Below are 21,302 nucleotides of genomic sequence, written 5' to 3' on the forward strand. Positions count from 1 at the left end.
CGTCACCTTGTCAACCCAAGACATGAACGGTTTTGCGCTGAAAGACCATATTGTCGCCGTGTTTTCTGATTTGGAGAAAGCCTACGACACCTGCTATAGGACTGCTATCCTCCGTACTCTATACATGATGGGCTTCCGAGGCCATCTGACCCATTTCCTTCAGGAATTTTTAAAAGACAGATTTCAAGGTACGTGTGTGTTCGGCCTTGACGGACACCCCTCCAGGAGAACAGGTTTGCCTCAAGGCTCCCTCCTGAGCGTCGTCCTCTTTGCTACAGCCGTTAACTCTATTACGGACTGTCTCTCGTCAGGCATCTTCGGCTCCCTTTTCGTCGACGACTGTGAGATCTATAGTAGCGAGCGAGGTGGCGCAATGGCTAACACACTGGGCACGCATTCGGGAGGACGACCGTTCAAACCCGCGTCCGGCCATCTTGATTTAGGTTTTCCGTGATTTCCCTAAATCGCTCCAGGTAAATGCCGGGACGGTTCCTTTGTAAGGGCACGGGCGACTTCCTTCCCCATCCGTCTCTAATCCGATGAGACCGATGACCTCGCTGTCTGGTCTCCTCCCCCAAACAACCCAACTGCGTAATCTATCGCAGTTCTCCACGGACTTGTCTCCTGGATCGCCATGGTCAGCGATGTCTCGATCGTCTGTAGTGTTGGAGCATCGACAATGTGTGGTAAGCGGTTCTTCCTGCGGAACGAATCGGGCTACTCTCGTCCGTTTATACTGATCCCTTGCCCGTGTGAAACTAGACTATGGGTGCTTCGTTTATTCATCTGTACGTCCGTCTATGTTACGCCGCTTTAACACAATCCACCGTCGTGGAATATGTTTGGCCACTGGAGCCTTTTACACGGGCCCAGGTCGGGGCTAACGATTGTGGTTCGCGTGCGGTCCCTTCTCTTCGCATTGGAGTCCTTCCCTTCACCACCTCTACTTGCGGTCCGTTCACGCACGTCGACTCCGTTAACTCCTCCGCTCTCCGCTGTCGCTTCCTCTCGATTCTTGACGTGTTCCGGGGCTCTGACGTGGTTTACACCGACGGCTTGATGGCTGATGGTCAAATAGGCTATGCGTATGTTCATGGAGAACGTATTGAACAGCACTCCTTGCCAGATGGCTGCAGTGTTTTCACTGCAGAGCTGGCGGCCATAGGTACAGTGTGGAACCGCGCGACCGCTACGGCCGCAGGTTCGAATCCTGCCTCGGGCATGGATGTGTGTGCGTCCTTAGGTTAGTTAGGGGACTGATGACCTCAGCAGTGAAGTCCCTTAGTGCTCAGAGCCATTTGAACCATTTGGCAGCCATATCTCGTGCTGCTGTGCACATCCGCTCATGCCCTGGCGCGCCATTTCTCCTGTGTACTGAGTCACTGAGCAGCCTACAAGCTGTCAGCCAGTGCTACTCTCACCATCCTGATACCGTGCATCCAGGAGCCCATCTATGCCCTGGAACGGTCCCGTCGGTCAGTGGTGTTTGTGTGGACACCAGGACACGTCGGAATCCCAGGCAACGAACTAGCCAACAGGCTGGCCAAACAGGCGACGCGGAAACCGTTTCTGGAGATGGGCCGCAGGGTTTTCAGGCTTTGGGAGACGGACTGGCATAACAGTATCCTGAAGAAGTTGCGTGTTATTAAGGAGACGACGAGTGTGTGAAAGTCTTCCATGCGGTCCTCTCACAGGGAATCAGTTGTCCTCTGCCGGCTTCGCATTGACCATACATGGCTAACGCATGGTTACCTACTCCGATGCGAGGACCTACGTCTGTGTCACCGTGGCCCCCAAATGACAGTCGTCCACCTCTTGCTGGGCTGCCCACTTTTAGCTGCTCTTCGGCGGACTTTTAACGTTCCCACCTTCGGTGTTGGGCGACGATGCCTCAGCAGCAGCTTTAGTTTTACATTTTATCAGAGAGAGTGTGTTTTATACTTCTATCTAGGTTTTAGCGCATATCATTTGTCCCACTGTGTCCTCCACCGTAGTGCTTTTAGGGTGGAGGTTTTAATGTGTTGCAGAGTGGCTGGCTTTTCCTTTTTATTCTCGTGGTCGGCCAGCCACTGCAATCTGCTTTCTTGTTTTACTCTTTTCTGTTTCTAGTGTCTGTCTGTTGCTTTCTTGTCCTCTTTTATTCCTTTTCGTGTTCATTGCCCTTCCTTCGTTCTTGTGGTTTTTCCTTTCTTTCAGTTTTGTGTTTATATGTGTCGACCGTTTTATTCTTACACTTGTGGCATTGTTTTATTAGGAACAAGGGACCGATGACCTCGTAGTTTGGTCCCTTCCCCCCTCTATTAAACAAACAAACAAACAAACCAACCAACCAACCAAATTCAGTGGTAATGTGGGGGAGGGGCGGAGGAGGGGGGGTGCGGCCAACAGATGCCAGGGCGGGATGGAGGACGAGGTACTAGCTAATGTCTGATTACACTCGGAGGGTAATGATCTAAGAAAGGTTGGCAGCAACTGATTGAGGATGTAGAAGTTGTGCTGGATGACAGCTGGGAATTTACAGTAGAGGAGACATGATCAAAGTAGCCTTCGGGTTAATAATCTAAACTAATGTTACCCTTGCTGGAACACAATTCAGCATTTCATTGGAAAGATTCCTTGTCATCCACTCTAACTGCGCTACGAATTAATTCGCTTCGAGAGATGAGAGTTTGTGATTGTATCTAACGTTTCGCTGTAGTCCAAATGACCCTGTTAACTGATATGTAACAAAGTACTTCTTTCCTTAATTTCAGCGGCACAATAGTTGGCTGAAATGCTGAATGCGGAAACAGCGGTGAACGTTGTCAAGGTGGCCCAGACACATCTAGTACGTAGCTGTCATTAGCAGAAAACTGCACGAAACGAGAACCGGAAACTCGTTGACTGTGACAACTTGCGTCCGCCAACAGACCCTGATACTTAACGGCGCGAGTCGGCTCGTTCAGGACATTCATTTGGGACAGGATCCTGCTGTTCTGCAATAGTTCTGTTATGTATAGCAGTTGAAATGCTGTTTAAAGGTGGAAGCAATAGATAGGAACGGAAATGCATAGTTCCGCAAAACTACAATTTTACAGTTTAAAAAAAAACAATAAAATAGTTAAAACTCTGTATTAGTTTGATGCGTAAGTTCCTTGCGTTTTTGTTTTTCATGTTGGTATTCCGGTTGCTATGGGTTTATTTATCGATTGTCATTGATCATTTGTAGTTCAATGTTGCTCTTTGAGTTTACATACTGTCATTTGGAGATAGTGAGAGGAGCTGTGGACGCTAGAAAGTGGACTGCCAAGTGGAGCAATAATGGACATATCTTCTGTTTGATTTCAATAGAGAGGTGGCAGCAGCGAAGACAGAAACATTTACGCCGTGTTTGGGGATAATGCCTTTGGACAGAGCACGGCAAGAAAATGATTTTCTGGTTTTGAGGATTGTTTTGACATTCGTGACTCCCCACGTTCAGCAAGACCTTTGAGGTTCGATGAAGATCGTTTAACCGTGTCGGTGTATTCGAGAACTGGCATATGTGATCAACTGTAATCATTCCATCATCGTGTGACATTAACATGCACTGAGGAAGGTTCAAAAATCTGTTGTGTGGGTACCGCATTCTCTAAGCAAAATCACAAAAATCAACAGGTAGCCGCTAGGACGTAGACAGGAGTTTTTCAAAGAGGAAGAGGGGGTCCGATTCGTTTAAGAGGGCCTTAAAATGGCTCATATTTATCATTTATTCTGAAAACTAATGTATATCCATTTGTAACCCCGAATCCACAATTAAATATTTATTTATTTGGAAATATGATGACGTCACTCTATTGCCAAAAAAACTGAAATACTGTCTTCATTGTTAATGAACTCCTCTGCGACGTACAGCATACGCTGTCTTTTATATGTCGTGTTTTTACAAATATATTAGTTGGGACGGTTGGACTCATTGTTCCAAAGTTATTATGAATAAGATCTTCATAGGAGAACATCGCTCTTGTAGTAAAACTTGCAGATATGATATATCGCCATTTCGCAAGTTAACCATCTTTATGCACAAATACAGAACACATTGACTGATCTGGCCTTGTAACAATAACCAAAACGGCCTTGCTGTGCTGGTACTGCGAACGGCTGAAAGCAAGGGGAAACTACGGCCGTAATTTTTCCCGAGGGCATGCAGCTTTATTGTATGATTAAATGATGATGGCGTCCTCTTGGGTAAAATATTCCGGAGGTAAAATAGTCCCCCATTCGGATCTCCGGGCGGGGAATACTCAAGAGGATGTCGTTATCAGGAGAAAGAAAACTGGCGTTCTACGGATCGGAGCGTGGAATGTAAGATCACTTAATCAGGCAGGTAGGTTAGAAAATTTAAAAAGGGAAATGGATAGGTTAAAGTTAGATATAGTGGGAATTAGTGAAGTTCGGTAGCAAGAGGAACAAGACTTCTGGTCAGGTGCCTACAGTGTTATAAACACAAAATCAAATAGGGGTAATGCAGGTGTAGGTTTAATAATGAATAGGAAATAGGAATGCGGGTAAGCTACTACAAACAGCATAGTGAACGCATTATTGTGGCCAAGATAGATACGAAGCCCACACCTACTACAGTAGTACAAGTTTATATGCCAACTAGCTCTGCAGATGACGAAGAAATTGAACAAATGTATGATGAAATAAAAGAAATTATTCAGATAGTGAAGGGTGACGAAAATTTAATAGTCATTGGTGACTGGAATTCGGTAGTAGGAAAAGGGAGAGAAGGAAACATAGTAGGTGAATATGAATTGGGGCTAAGAAATGAGAGGAAGTCGCCTCGTGGAATTTTGCACAGAGCACAACTTAATCATAGCTAACACTTGGTTTAAGAATCATGAAAGAAGGTTGTATACATGGAAGAACCCTGGAGATACTAAAAGGTATCAGATAGATTATATAATGGTAAGACAGAGATTTAGGAACCAGGTATTAAATTGTAAGACATTTCCAGGGGCAGATGTGGACTCTGACCACAATCTATTGCTTATGACCTGTAGATTAAAACTGAAGAAACTGCAAAAAGGTGGGGATTTAAGGAGATGGGACCTCAATAAACTGGAAGAACCAGAGGTTGTAGAGAGTTTCAGGGAGAGCATAAGGGAACTATTGACAGGAATGGGGGAAAGAAATACAGTAGAAGAAGAATGGGTAGCTTTGAGGGATGAAGTAGTGAAGGCAGCAGAGGATCAAGTAGGTAAAAAGACGAGGGCTAGTAGAAATGCTTGGGTAACAGAAGAAATATTGAATTTAATTGATGAAAGGATAAAATATAAAAATGCAGTAAATGAAGCAGGCAAAAAGGAATACAAACATCTCAAAAATGAGATCGACAGGAAGTGCAAAATGGCTAAGCAGGGATGGCTAGAGGACAAATGTAAGGATGTAGAGGCTTATCTCACTAGGGGTAAGATAGATACTGCCTACAGGAAAATTAAAGACACCTTTGGAGATAAGAGAACCATTTGTATGAACATCAAGAGCTCAGATGGAAACCCAGTTCTAAGCAAAGAAGGTAAAGCGGAAAGGTGGAAGGAGTATATAGAGGGTCTATACAAGGGCGATGTACTTGAGGACAATATTGTGGAAATGGAAGAGGATGTAGATGAAGATGAAATGGGAGATACGATACTGCGTGAAGAGTTTGACAGAGCACTGAAAGACCTGAGTCGAAACAAGGGCCCCGGAGTAGACAACATTCCATTAGAACTACTGACGGCCTTGGGAGAGCCAGTCCTGACAAAACTCTACCATCTCGTGAGCAAGATGTATGAAACAGGCGAAATACCCTCAGACTTAAAGATGAATATAATAATTCCAATCCCAAAGAAAGCAGGTGTTGACAGATGTGAAAATTACCGAACTATCAGTTTAATAAGTCACAGCTCCAAAATACTAACGCGAATTCTTTACAGACGAATGGAAAAACTAGTAGAAGCCGACCTCGGGGAAGATCAGTTTGAATTCCGTAGAAATGTTGGAACACGTGAGGCAATACTGACCTTACGTCGCATTCGGGAGGACGACGGTTCAATCCCGCGTCCGGCCATCCTGATTTAGGTTTTCCGTGATTTCCCTAAATCACTCCAGGCAAATGCCGGGATGGTTCCTCTGAAAGGGCACAGCCGACTTCCATCCCCATCCTTCCTTAATCCGATGAGACCGACGAGATGACCTTACGACTTATCTTAGAAGAAAGATCAAGGAAAGGCAAACCTACGTTTCTAGCATTTGTAGACTTAGAGAAAGCTTTTGACAATGTTGACTGGAATACTCTCTTTCAAATTCTAAAGGTGGCAGGGGTAAAATACAGGGAGCGAAAGGCTATTTATAATTTGTACAGAAACCAGATGGCAGTTATAAGAGTCGAGGGATATGAAAGGGAAGCAGTTCTTGGGAAGGGAGTAAGACAGGGTTGTAGCCTCTCCCCGATGTTATTCAATCTGTATGTTGAGCAAGCAGTAAAGGAAACAAAAGAAAAATTCGGAGTAGGTATTAAAATCCATGGAGAAGAAATAAAAACTTTGAGGTTCGTCGATGACATTGTAATTCTGTCAGAGACAGCAAAGGACTTGGAAGAGCAGCTGAATGGAATGGATAGCGTCTTGAAAGGAGGATATAAGATGAACATCAACAAAAGCAAAACGAGGATAATGGAATGTAATCGAATTAAGTCGGGTGATGCTGAGGCAATTAGATTAGGAAATGAGACACTTAAAGTAGAAAAGGAGTTTTGCTATTTGGGGAGCAAAATAACTGATGATGGTCGAAGTAGATAGGATATAAAATGTAGACTGGCAATGGCAAGGAAAGCGTTTCTGAAGAAGAGAAATTTGTTAACATCGAGTATAGATTTAAGTGTCAGGAAGTCATTTCTGAAAGTATTTGTATGGAGAGTAGCCATGTATGGAAGTGAAACAGACCGCTACGGTCGCAGGTTCGAATCCTGCCTCGGGCATGGGTGTGTGTGATGTCCTTAGGTTCGTTAGGTTTAATTAGTTCTAAGTTCTAGGCAACTGATAACCTCAGAAGTTAAGTCGCATAGTGCTCAGAGCCATTTGAACCATTTTTTGAAGTGAAACATGGGCGATAAATAGTTTGGACAAGAAGAGAATAGAAGCTTTCGAAATGTGGTGCTACAGAAGAATGCTGAAGATTAGATGGGTAGATCACATAACTAATGAGGAGGTATTGAATAGAATTGGGGAGAAGAGAAGTTTGTGGCACAACTTGACTAGAAGAAGGGATCGGTTGGTAGGACATGTTCTGAGGCATCAAGGGATCACCAGTTTAGTATTGGAGAGCATCGTGGAGGGTGAAAATCGTAGAGAGAGACCAAGAGATGAATACACTAAGCAGATTCAGAAGGGTGTAGGTTGCAGTAGGTACTGGGAGATGAAGAAGCTTGCACAGGATAGAGTAGCATCGAGAGCTGCATCAAACCAGTCTCAGGACTGAAGACGACAACAACAACAACAACAACATTTCATCTGCACTATCGAAGTATCGACACCTCTGCTGGAGTCTTGTCAACGATCTTCTGGTGGTCACGGTTAGCTAAACACTGACAAAGACCAGTGTCACGTTCACTTGTAAAAAGGAGTTTCCCCATACGTGCGGAAAACCTCCTTTTTATAACCGAACGCAGGAGTTATTTGAGAGTCCCAGATTAGTGGCTCAAATGGTTCATCAAATGGCTCTGAGCACTATGGGACACAACTGCTGTGGTCATCAGTCCCCTAGAACTTAGAACTACTTAAACCTAACTAACCTAAGGACATCACACACACCCGTGCCCGAGGCAGGATTCGAACCTGCGACCGTAGCAGCAGCGTGGCTCCGGACTGGATCGCCTAGAACCGCACGGCCACCGCGGCCGGCACATGCCGTACGACTCGCACAATGTGCTGCACCTGTTGTCCGTACCGCAGCAGAACAGTGTAGACAGCACCGTGAATGTCCTCTCCTCTGAGAACGCGCCAGTATCGTTGCGCAATTATCTTTGCGTGAGACGACTTGTGTAACTTACTTACTGAAGTCTCTGTGTACATAGATCTGGAGCATGAATAAACTGCTGAAGAGTGAGAAGTCACATCATGATCAGCAAGTAAGCATACCTTATCGTGAGTTTAAGAGTAAATATTTAGCATCCGACGGTAGTGCGCTGTTTCGAATACCTGAGCGTCTTGCTGCGTACATTATAGTAATTCCGTATTTTTCCCACAGTAGTTTCTGTACATATTTTGGCAATTACTTGAGTCATTTTATTGACACTTGATGGTCTTCGCAGAAAACAATATATTCAAGGAATAAGGGCCGACAATTCAACATTTTCCCTGACTGAGACCTGGCTCCGTATTTCTTCCTTATCGCGAGGACCCGACTTAACTGGTCGCCTTCTGCCTTCTCGGCATGCCACCATGCCTGGCTAAAAAAGTTCATTGTCACTCACGTGTACCGATAAGTTCCGAATACTGCTACCAGGGGTTCTTCCTCGGGTTATGTGGTGGGAACAGCGCCACTAGGAAGCGGATTATAGTTTAACGTCCAGTCGAAACGAGGTCATCAGAGGCAGAGCACAAGGAAGGAAGGAGTACGTCCATGCCTCTCCGAAGGAACTATCTCGGTATTTGCCTTAGTGATTTAGGGAAATGACGGCGGGATGGCCGGTCGGTGAGTCGGTGGAAGCGCGTGGTGAAAAGTAAGTTACCATGGGAGCATCCTGAATGATAATTATGGCTCTGACCACTATGGGACTCAACTGCTGATGTCATTAGTCCCCTAGAACTTAGAACTAGTTAAACCTAACTAACCTAAGGACATCACACACACACCCATACTCGAGGCAGGATTCGAACCTGCGACCGTAGCGGTCTTGCGGTTCCAGACTGCAGCGCCTTTAACCGCACGGCCACTTCGGCCGGCAATGATAATTATCTCTTTTGTTGATAACATGCGTCTTTATTAAGTTACTTAAACTGCGATGATAGAATATGTTTTCATAGGCAGACTGGAGTCTGCTATCTCCGGCAGAAGAGGGAATGGATCGCCACTACGCATGTATTTGTTAGCCTGCGTTTCGGCAACCAGTTTCGTTATATAACTACAAGCAGCCTCCTGTTCCTAACAATCCAATTTCATCGTTGACTTGGGCCGCGATCGGAGGCTATATTGCAAGGCAAAGTGACGTAACAGCCGAATACCGTGCCTGCTCGCGACGAATTGTGGTTTACTACTGGGAAAAGCGGTACCTATTTTATTCTGATACTGATGAACGTTATATTTCTGTAGGACAGCGACAATCCGTTTCAGCTGTGAGACGCTACATGTTTACTACAACTCGTGTTATACAGGAGCACGCTTATAACACTTCTGAAATCAATATGGGAGCTCTAGATCACAGTTCACTAATGCTGAAAACCAACCCACCTGAAAATCCAGTTCCATGTATTTTTGAACAAGCACTAATTAGGAAAGTAACCAAACTATTTTTATTGTGTTCTTTCACCGCGCTGACCAATTAATTTAAAAATTTATCCACAGTCCGCACAGAGTGGTATTATTTTTTCAAATGTTTTTGTAATTTCTAAATCTCACTCACGAAGAGTGTGTTCCTACGAACAGTGAATTGTTTTGTGAAAATGTTCCCCACAGAGTCAAGGTTCAAGTTTAGGGCTTCTTGTTTATAGACCTACATGACTGCGTTGTCGTTCAATTTATCCTGCGTCATGGTCTTGAGCATGTGAACTTTTAATCTTCTAAGGGCGGAGAAGGAAAATCTTCTGTGCATATCGAAACCGGTATAGTTAACGCAATATCAGTTTCATCCTCTCGGGAATCAATTCGCCGACGTGCATCTTTGAGCAAAAGAAGTGCACTGAGTCTTTCGTACTTCCAACTAAACAATTTTTAGATTTACACACATCTAACATCGTCATAATCTATTTCCGTGCAAAGTTAATCTTTCTGGCTCAGAGACATCCTTCCAAAATTATATTACATAACTGCATCCTTCAGTTTTGGAAAGAAGAAATGTTTGTTTCTTTGAAGTGAGTCATAGCAGTTTTCAACGAATGCTTTTGTAACATCTTCATCTTGTTCTGTGCAAAAGGCACACAAGAGGAACTCATTTCCTTACGTGCAAAACAAAACAGTTTACCAAACTTCAAGTTGTATAACATCCACTTACATTTCTCTTTCCTCCCCTTTTGAAAAGAATGGCCACCATTTACGTGAGCACTTTTCTTTGTTTCATTCAATACAGCAGCTGAATTGGAGCCACCTGTAGCAATATCTACATTATGTCGTTGCCGAATCACTTTTCTTCATTGACAAGCGAACAATGAATTTGTCAAATACAAAAACCAAGTACAAGAAAGGAATAAGCAAAACAAATTGTAACTGTAATGATAATGTGCTACGCAATAAGAAAAATGTAAACTAAAACTTACTGCAGAATGAATTTCGTTCAACTCATCCTGGATTACTGTTTAAATCCGCGACCATGCCGCAACTTGTAAAACTTACTGCTCTACAAAGAACGGCACTGAGGGCATAAACATCTGTCGACACAAAGGAACGTTAAAAAGCACTAGCGACATTTTCTCTAGAAAGTAGCGCTGAATACTAGTCAGTTGTTTCTTTAGGCTGAGAAGCACTACGCCGTGCTTGCCTGGGCCAAACCAGAGCACGACGTCGAAATTGGCATAATTGGCTGCTCTGAAATTTTTACAGACTTTTCTATTTTTTAATATTTTCTTTACCTTCCTTCGCCATTTTGGGAGGATGCTGAGCACCCGAAAAGAATTGCTGGGTGGGGGGGGGGGGGGGGCGAGAGGGTGCGCAAGCGGCAGAGGCTTTGCAGCTGATCAATAAACCGCCATAATTTCGCGGTGACTGTGTGTAACTGCATTTTGTCCATAAGCGGCCAGAATTTCGCGGGGAATCTGCGTGCAATTTAAACGTTTTGCCCACAAGAATCGCACCATGCAGCGAACTTCAACTTTGAATTAAGTTCCCAGTTGCCGCGCCATTCCAGTCATACACTGAGATTCACCTATTATTCGGACCGTAGCAAAACTGTATCTGTAAAAAACACGGGAAAAGTAATCTCCTCTGAGAATGCACCGGTCTTGTTGCGCAATGTCTTAGTGTTAAGACGACTTGGGTGACTTACTTTCTGAAGTCCCCACGCACATAGATCTGACACATGAATAACTGTAGAAGACGGAAAAGTCACATCATGGTAAGCAAGTAAGCGTACCTTACTGTAAGTCCGAGAATAAATAATACGTATCCGACGCTGCTTCACTGTTTAGAATATACTTTGAAGAGACAAAAGTCGTGCGATACCTCCTAAAATCTTATCAGACCTCCTTTTGGCCGGTTTAATGCAACTACTCGACTTGGTATGCACTTAGCAAGAAGTTCTAAGCCCCTGCAGAAATATTGAGCCACGCTGGCTCCACAGCCGCCTATAACTGCGAAATTGTTGTCGGTGCAGGATTTTAAGCACGAACTCATCCTTCGATTATGTGCCATAAAGGTTCGATGTGATCAATGTCGGACGATTTGGGTGTCCAAATCATTCGCTCTAACTGTCTAGAATGTTCTTCAAGCCAATCACTAACAACTGTGATCTGGTGACATGGCACATTGTCATCCATTAAAATTCCATCATTGTTTGGAAACATGAAAGTCTATGAATGGCTGCAAATAGTCTCCAAGTAGCCAAACAGAACTACTTCCACTCAGTGATCCGTTCAGTTGGACCAGAGGACCAAGTCACTACCATGTAAACATATCCCATACTGTTACGAAGCCACCAACAGCTTGCACAGTGCCTCATTGACAACTTGGGTCTGTGGTGTCTGTATCCACTGTAACGCTACTATCAGCTCTTTACCAGCTGAAATAGAGATCCATCTGGACAACCACGGTTTTTATACTCGACTAGGAACCAACCAATAAGGTCGCGAGCCCAGGAGAGGCGCTGCAGGTGAGGTCGTGCTGTTAGCAAAGGCACTCTCGTCTATCGTCTGATACGTTCGTTGTAGTCCCAGACTTATTTCTGCAGTGATTTCACACTGTGTTTCTTGTCTGTTAGCACTAACAACTCTAAGCAAACGCCGCTGCTCTCGGTCGTTAAGTGAAAGCCATCGACCACTGTGTCAATGGTGAGAGACAATTCCTGAAGTTCGGTATTCGCGGCACACTCTTGACACTGTGTATCTCAGAATACTGAAATTCATAACGAAAGGGTATGTCCCACGCATCTATCTCCAACTACCATTCAGTGTTGAAAGTCTGTAAATTACTGTCATGCGGCAATAATCACATCGGAAACCTTTTCACATGAATCACGTGAGTACAAATGACAGCTCTGCCAATGCATTGCCCTTTTATACCTTGTGTTTGGGGCACTACCGTCGTCTGTACATGTGCATATCGCTATCCCATGACTTCCGTCACCTCATTGTATTGGTAGAAGTTCTAAGTGCATCCCAGCATTATTTTTGTCATGGCGTAAAGTCAAGTGCCGGCACGGCAGTATGGAACGACAGAACAGAGAAGGCTGTGAGAAGAAGTCATCCAATCGCACGCTGACTGGACCTCTCTCCAGGACGACAACGCGACGGCAGCGGCCCCCATGTGAAGAGGACTGCTGACGGCCCAGTTGAATAGCAGATTCAAGATTAGCGACTTAGATAGCAGCGTCAACTCTAGATCACTTCGTGTGTACTTTCTGTGCAGCACAGACTTAGGGTTGTCTATACTGTAGAAGATTATTTCGTATGTCGCCCTTTGCTTGCGACACATCTGTGTAATTGTCAAAGTTAAGTATTGTAATTTTCTTATTGTAATAAAAATAATTAATACGACTTGTTTGATTGTATGTCTAGCGAATCGAGTACGCAGGATTCCTAGACGCTACACTTTTGCAATTTTGTCGTATGATGACATGATAGAGACCGTGGCTGTCGTTTGAAGACAAATGTTGATGATGTTAGGACAGCAACCAGCCACAAATTTACTTTCAGTTCCTTTATTCAAAGGTTACCGTTACCGGTTTCGAATCGTTGTGATTCATCCTCAGACGGTTTACACGGTTTCTTTACGGCATGTGGTGTGTCATAAAGGGCGGCCGGAGTGGCCGTGGGGTTCTAGGCGCTACAATCTGGAGCCGAGCGCCCGCTACGGTCACAGGTTCGAATCCTGCCTCGGGCATGGATGTATGTGATGTTCTTAGGTTCGTTACGTTTAATTAGTTCTAAGTTCTAGGCGACTGATGACCACAGACGTCGCATAGTGCTCAGAGACATTTGTCATAAAGAAAGCGTGTAAACCGTCTGAGGATGAATCACAACGATTCGAAACCGGTAACGGTACCCTTTGAATAAAGGAACTGAAAGTAAATTTGTGGCTGGTTGTTGTCCTAACACCATCAACATTTGACTACACTTATGGTTGGATATGATACTACCCATTGGTTGGCTATACCATCAGTCCCATAAAACTTCAGTTTATCTAAGATAATACCGTGATTTGTACAGGCAAATGCCTTATATTGGTCGCAGAAAATTCTAACCGCCACTATTTTATTATTTAATGCTTGCAAAATTGTGAGAATGAACATGTAAATGGCATTCTCAATAAGCAACGCTTCTGAAATCCAAACTGTGACCTGCTGAGGATATTATTGTTGTTCAAATGAGATACTGTTCTAAAATACACATTCTCGAAAAGTTTGGAAAATGTTAGCATTGGAAAAGGTCAGTAGTTACTGTCATCTCTCCCATCATCTTTCTTAAATAGGGATTTGTCAACGACGATTTCCGTCTCTTTGCAAAAATGACTTGAGTTTGTAATCCATTACATATTTCGGATAAGACCGGGATTATTATATGGGAACTAATCTTTAATATTATTAAGCGGCGGCGATAGAGTCTGTCGTTATAGACAGACTTTAGTGCCCGCATCTCGTGGTCGTGCGGTAGCGTTCTCGCTTCCCACGCCCGGGTTTCCGGGTTCGATTCCCGGCGGGGTCAGGGATTTTCTCTGCCTCGTGATGGTTGGGTGTTGTGTGATGTCCTTAGGTTAGTTAGGTTTAAGTAGTTCTAAGTTCTAGGGGACTGATGACCATAGATGTTAAGTCCCATAGTGCTCAGAGCCATTTTGAACAGACTTTAGTCCGCTATCTCTGAGCGCCAGAAGAGGGAATGGATCGTCCGCACGCTCATATTTGGTAGCCTGCATTCCGGAAAGCAGTAACGCTATACAACTGCAAGCAGCATTCAGCTCCTAACAAGCCAGTTCGTCGTTGACCTGGACCACGATCAAAGGCTACATCTGCGAAGCGGCGTAATCGCTGAATACCATGCCTGCTTGCGAAAAATTCTATGTTACTGTCGAGGAACGCGATACGTACTTTGTTCTAATACAAAGTGACGTTTTATTTCTGCAGGAAAGTGAATATCAGTTTCACCTGTGCGGCATTACTTGTTTATTGCATTTCATGTTATGCAGGAGCACGTTTATAACGCTAGACGTAATAAGCTTGAAAGTGATGGTATTGTCGTCTAATCCAAAAAACCAAATTAAGTTGTGCTACAGCCAGAGGAAAATGTGTTACGCACAGAGCTCTCCGGGCCGCCTTTTTAAAAGCAGAACCACTACCTGTCCAGGGACTCCAGTTCTCCCAGCGAAGGAAAAGCCTTTGACAGTACTGAGAATCAAACTCGATTCTACGAATGACAGTCGGGTATTGTGCTTGTTCAGCTACAATGATACACCAACAGTGCAGGTTGTATTTTATATATATTCCGATTACTGCTTTATATTTATATTAAAAAGAAACACCTCGCGTAAAATCTTCTTCAGACTAACTTTCTACCTGCATTCTGTTATTTAGTTTTTAAAAAAAACATATATTTCCGTGTATTTTCCTGCATTATTAATATTCGTGATACCGTTCAAACACGTGGGTGGTCAGGTAGCTGCAGTATCAATGCCACTCAGAGAGCGATAAGCAACAGTGTAATCTAAAAGCTATTGTTCCTCGCACGCGTGGTCATCTTATGTGCTCTGGCTTAGTGCCGTATTTAATTTTAATCCCATAGTAAACTCTGGTGCGGAGATAACCGATCACATTCCAGTGTTCGTTCACAAGACTCATTGAAATACTGATTCACTCGACACAAAAGGCTTGTTACTGAGTGAGAAACACACCCACAATTCACGAATATCGTCACTGGACGTTCCAAACACGAAAATGGGTAGCCTGATCAGCACGTTGTACGTGTTACTATATCTCAGAGATAAGCTGGGGCAGAATCTATCGTTTTAGCGCAGAAATGGATTCATGAAAATTATCTCCTTGGTATTTGTACACGTTGCGCAATAATTATTGTTGTCATACCTAGCTGGGTCCTCGTCGGAACACTCTGAGATGGAGCTGTGGAAATGAAATAAAAATTTATTTAATATAATTACTTTTTATTTAGAACGCAATTACGTGGAACTTGTTGCTACAGAAGTAGTTGGTAAACAATATTTTTCGGAAATTTCACCTTCTTCAGCAAATCTTTTTCCCTTTTATGTATTTATGACCTTGTAGGGCACGTTGTAGTTAATCCGGCGCTGTACGACCGATCCTACAATCCCTGGCAGCGGTAGATTTCTTTCACCAGTTCACTGGACGACATCAGCGAAAATACTTCTTCCACAGTGGCGTTGTATGCGAAAATAGAAAACAGATATTCGCATAATTTTAACAGTTGTCATTTGAGTTCTGGATTTTCGGTTTCCTTAAGAAAGTAAATCCACTTTTCTTACACGGAGTGTTTAGACTTCCAGTCTTTCGAGACATGTTTAGTTTCTAAAAACTCTTCAAATGGATATATTCCTGAAAACAATTATCGCCTGAAATCTTCACACCATTTTTAGTCATCACCCAGTCTGGGGTTTCAGATAGCATCATCCAATCAAATAAATGTAAATGTCGTGTGACTAGGGCCTCCCGTCGGGTAGACCGTTCGCCGGGTGCAAGTCTCTCGATTTAACGCCACTCCGGCGACTTGCGCTTCGATGGGGGTGAAATGATGATGAACACAACACCCAGCCCCTGAACGGAGAAAATCTCCGAACCAGCCGGGTATCGAACCCGGGCCCTTAGGATTGACGTTCTGTCGCGCTGACCACTCAACTACCGGGGGCGGACATCCAATCACATACTTGATATTTATTAAAAGAAGGAGCTCATTTCTCTAAATAATCAAATGTTATGGTGTAGAAAACTACTGTCTCTTCTTCACATTCAGAAATCAGATTAATTATTTCTTGGTTAGGTTTCTTCTTCTTTAATTTGTCCAGATTCATCTTGATTTTGATGCCAATAAAATTATCAGTATTTCTTTCATTCAGGCATCTTTGAGTGTCCATTAATATACACGTCAAAAAAAGTTTTGCATCACCTCAGTTCCGAGAGTTCCGGAACCTGTACAGAAAATTGGAATAGAGAGCAACATAAACATCATTTCCGCCTCTTTTATTGCTCTTGAAAACTACATGTTGCACGTTGTACCACGAAACAGCGAAACCTTCAGAGGTGGTGGCCCAGATTGCTGTACCACCGATATCCCTATTACCCAGGAGCTGCACTGATGCATGCCTGTATTCGTCGTGGCATACTATCCACAAGTTCATCAAGGCACTGTAGTTCCAGATTGTCCCACTAACCAACAGCGATTCGGCGTAGATCACTCAGAGTGCCTGGTGGGTCACGTCGTCCATAAACAACCCTTTTCAGTCTATCCCAGGCATGTTCGATAGGGTTCATGCCTGGAGAAAATGCTGGCCACTCTAGTCGAGCGATGTCGTTATCCTGAAGGAAGACATACACAAAATGTGCACGATGGGGGCGCGGATTGTCGTCCATGAAAACGAATGCCTCGCCATTATGCTGCCCATATGGTTGCATTATCGGTTGGAGGATGGCATTCACGTGTCTTACAGCGGTCATGGCGTCTTCCATGACCACCAGCGGCGTACGTCGGCCACATAATGCCACTCCAAAACAGCAGGGAACCTCCACCGCGCTGCACTCGCTGGACAGTCTGTCTAAGGCGTTCAGCCTAACCGGGTTGCCTCCAAATACGTCTCCGACAATTTTCTGGCTGAAGGCATATGCGACACTTATCGGTGAAGAGAACGTGATACCAATCTCGAGCGGTCCTTTCGGCATGTTGTTGGGCCCACCTGTACAGTGCTGCATGGTGTCCTGGTTGCAAAGGCGGACCTCGCCATGGACGTCGGGAGTGAAATTGCGCATCATGCAGTCTATTGTGCACAGTTTGAGTCGTAACACGACATCCTGCAGCTGCACGAAAAGCATTATTCAACATGGTGGCGTTGCTGTCAGGGTTCCTCTGCAGGTAGCAGTCATAAACTGCAGTAGTAGCACTTGCGCAGCCTGAGCGGGGCATGTCATAGACAGTTTCTGTCTCTCTGTATCTCCTCCATAACCGAACAACATCTCTTAGGTTCACTCCGAGACGCCTAGACACTTCCCTTGCCCTTCCTGGCACAAAGTAACAAAGCGGACGCGGTCGAATCGCGTTATTGATCGTCTAGGCGTGGTTGAACTACAGACAACACGAGCCGTGTACCTCCTTCCTGGTGGAATGACTGGAACTGGTCGGCTGTCGGACTCCCTTCGTCTAATAGGCGCTGCTCATGCATGGTTGTTTACATCTTTGGGGCTGGTTTAGTCACATCTCTGAACAGTCAAAGGGACTGTGTCTGTGATACAATAACCAAAGTCTGCGTCTATCTTCAGGAGTTGTGGGAACTGGGGTGATGCAAAACTTTTTTTGTTGTGTGGATATTTCCAGTTTAAATATGGGGATTTTATGCTTCTCCATGATTTTTATATTTTTTCAAACAGGGCCAATTTTGATTGCAGAAAACACGCAGTAAATTTCACTGATCGAACTACTGAAAAAATCTGAAGCTATTTTGGGTTGCCTGCCTTCGCTTTCACGAAATTGCTTTAGTGGAATCCAAAGGTTCGAGAATTTTCTGACCTGTGTGCATTGACAACAGCCATCTTGTTTTTGAGTGAGACAGTAGAGCCTGATGACCGATATCAACGTATAAGCAGAATTCCTTCAGCTTGTTTGTCCCTACCATGTATACGGAAAAATAATTCGTGAAACACATTCCCATGGCCGCGTCGACGAAGCCCTCCGAAGTTATTATTGGTACTGTTTTCACAAAAAGCGATTAATTTATCTAATGGAATTTGCAATTGTCTTAAAGTGTCTAAACAAAACCTTGCAGTGGTCGCCGATGTTTCGTTATTCTGCAAATCAAACTTCAACAACTTGTTGGATTTCTTCAGTTTTAGTAAAGTATTGAACAACTGAAGGAAAATCTTTTCAGCCTTGTGGTTCAATGTGTGGTTGCCTACGCCGTAAAATGAAACTTCTCGCAGTTGTTTTATGCATTCGAACACGGAATATGGTGAGAGAATAGTTTTAATAATCGCTTGTAGCTTTGGTCCCAGATGTAGACCGCTTTGCGGCGACTTTGGAGTCAGGATACTTTGCGGCATTCACTTTTACAATACTCAAGAGAACTGAAGGATTGATGATGCGTGACAACTTAATAAGCTGCTGTTATTTCTGCAGCAGAAACGAGCGTTTCTTCCTGAGCATCTTATTTAATCACGAATGTAGATATAGAATTTGAAGTCGATGCTACCGAGAATCTATTTGTATGATTCTTCGTAGAAATGTGATGCCTCGCATCTGCCTTACCTCCGTGAGTTACCAAGATGAAACGCCTACAAGTCTGTCACAAGGCTTCCTGAACCGTACGTCCTTACTTGACAAAAGACCACTCTTTTGTATTATAATCCAAGAAGTGACACTTTCTCCTTCAAAGATCGTAAAAGTGCTTTGAAAAATCTGGACAAAATTACGCCTTGTCCGGATGGCAGGACAAGAAAGTCCGTATCGGTGATGGTCCTGATGTTATCTTGTCGGATAACGAGACCAGCGATAATGTACGTCCACTGTCAACTTGATCTGTGAAGTTGTTGTGTTTATAGGATTGCTTAAAATAGTTCAGCTAGTTAAACTGGAATGCCGTACCCTCAAAAAGTTAAGTTTTGGGCAGAACTTCATTCTAAGTCGGTTAATGACTTTTGATCCTTCGTTTTCAGTAGGTACGAAATAAGCGGATGAATTCAAACAACCCGTACGTTACCTAAAGGTGACCCATACGTAAAACTTCCAATATGTGCCACCACAAAAGAAAACGTGAAGAAGGCGTGCCTTGGAGGCCGAGCGGTTCTAGGCGCTTCAGTCTGGAACCGCGCGACCGCTACGGTCGCAGATTCGAATCCTGCCTCGGGCATGGATGTGTGTGATGTTCTTAGGTTAGTTAGGTTTAAGCAGTTCTGAGTTCTAGGGGACTGATGACCTCAGTTGTTAAGTCCCATAGTGCTCAGCCATTTGAACCATCCGAAGGTTTTGGGAATGGATGGAGGAACTCTCCATGGATATGAGGATATTTATGTGCACTCTTCCCACTCCACATTCCCGTGGCAATTTGACTCCATCCTATTTAGTTCATTTACTACGCCATCGGTCGAAATGTGCACGCTTTGGAACCAGTTCCGACGCACCTCTGTGAGCTTTGGGAGGCAGTTAAGCGGTTATGGATTAAAACGGCTTTCAAAATGTTATCCGTTTCTCGGAGTTCATGCAGTGACGTGTCGCCTCAGTCCTCAAAAAATAATTGCGTACTCGACACTCTTGTCTAATTCAGATGCCCGTACGAACCAAACGTTTCTCGCAAGCGAAGAATGGGCCCTAATGTGTTTCAATCACTATATTTGTTTCAATCACTAGATTTTATCGACTAAATAATCACTCTGTTTGCAACAGTATGACCATACTGTTTGTTTGATGATGATTCTCCGCAGTTAAATATTGTTTTAATATATTATACACAATCATTTAAAAAATATTCTGTCACTAGACGAACTAATGGCCCACACTATGTCTGTATTGGCGAAGTGTTCATCTTACCTATTATAGGAATTAACTTTACAAGACCCCTTTCCACTTTCGCTGAACTGAACTGCGTTATTAAATGACATAAATTTTCTCTCTTCTTTTCGCTCAACAGACAGTGGGAATGACTTGAACGAAGCCACGACATGCTCTGTAATCACGAGGCACATGAAGGAGTACGCCAAGGACTTCTGCAGTACGAAGACTCTGAAGAGAAGATTTCCCGTGATCGAGTGGTTGCCTCGCTACAGCTGGAACTACCTGTTACACGACATACTGGCCGGTTTCACTGTGGGGCTCACTGCCATTCCGCAGGGAATTGCCTACGCTGTCGTAGCTGGTCTTGAGCCACAGGTAATACCCAGTATATTTCTAACAAACATTCAAAAACAAATTGTTCATCTTTATCTCAGAGTCTTGGAGCGCATAGTTTCACGTCTAGTTATAGTCTTCTTGCAAAATATCAGCAACTTGAAAATAGATCCGATTCTGAGCCCAGTTTGTGCACCGGAATTTTTATAAGTGAGGACGGGATATCGACCATCGTCGTAAAAACTGCGTGGAGAATTTGGTGTGTGTGTGTGTGTGTGTGTGTGTGTGTGTGTGTGTGTGTGTGTGTGTGTGTGTATTGTTATTTGCTCCAACACCATTCTCTTCCAAAGCAGTTCATTCACTTTTGTTACCGGTAAGATAGTGTCATATATGCTCATACGACCTTAAAGCCATTGATCGAATGTAGAAAGACAAAATAAGAAGTGTACAGTTGAACATCTGCATGGCTACTCTGCAATTCAGACTTCATTGCCTGGCAGAGAGTTTGTCGAACTACAAGTACTTTCACACTGTTTATCTACCGCTTCACTTTCGAACAGCACCCCGAAAAACGAACACTTAAATATTTCCGTGCGAGCTGCAGTCTCTCTTATTTTATTACTATGATCATTTCTCCTTATGTTTGTGGGTGTCAACAAAATATTTTCGCATTCTAAGGCGAAAGGTGGAGATGGAAATTTCGTGAAAAGATCTCGCCTTTGCTTGAATGATTGCCGGCCGCTGTGGCCGAGCGGTTCTAGGCGCTATAGTCTGGAACCGCGAGGCTGCTACGGTCGCAGGTTCGAATCCTGCCTCGGGCATGGATGTGTGTGATGATCTTAGGTTAGTTAGGTTTAAGTAGTTCTAAGTTCTAAGGGAATGATG

General features: G+C 43.9%; 1 protein-coding gene across 3 annotated transcripts in view; it reads left to right on the top strand.

The window, feature by feature from the left end:
- LOC124593102 (sodium-independent sulfate anion transporter-like) overlaps positions 1-21,302 on the top strand; it is a 239,507-nt gene that overhangs the window by 128,076 nt on the left and 90,129 nt on the right. For all 3 annotated transcript variants that reach the window (XM_047131899.1, XM_047131900.1, XM_047131898.1), the window contains exon 2: positions 20,221-20,459. In XM_047131899.1, coding sequence (XP_046987855.1) covers positions 20,221-20,459 — 239 coding nt within the window. The remainder of the gene's footprint in view (positions 1-20,220; positions 20,460-21,302) is intronic.

Source organism: Schistocerca americana, chromosome 2 (genome assembly GCF_021461395.2).
Source record: "Schistocerca americana isolate TAMUIC-IGC-003095 chromosome 2, iqSchAmer2.1, whole genome shotgun sequence".
Classification (NCBI taxonomy): Eukaryota; Metazoa; Arthropoda; class Insecta; order Orthoptera; family Acrididae; genus Schistocerca; species Schistocerca americana.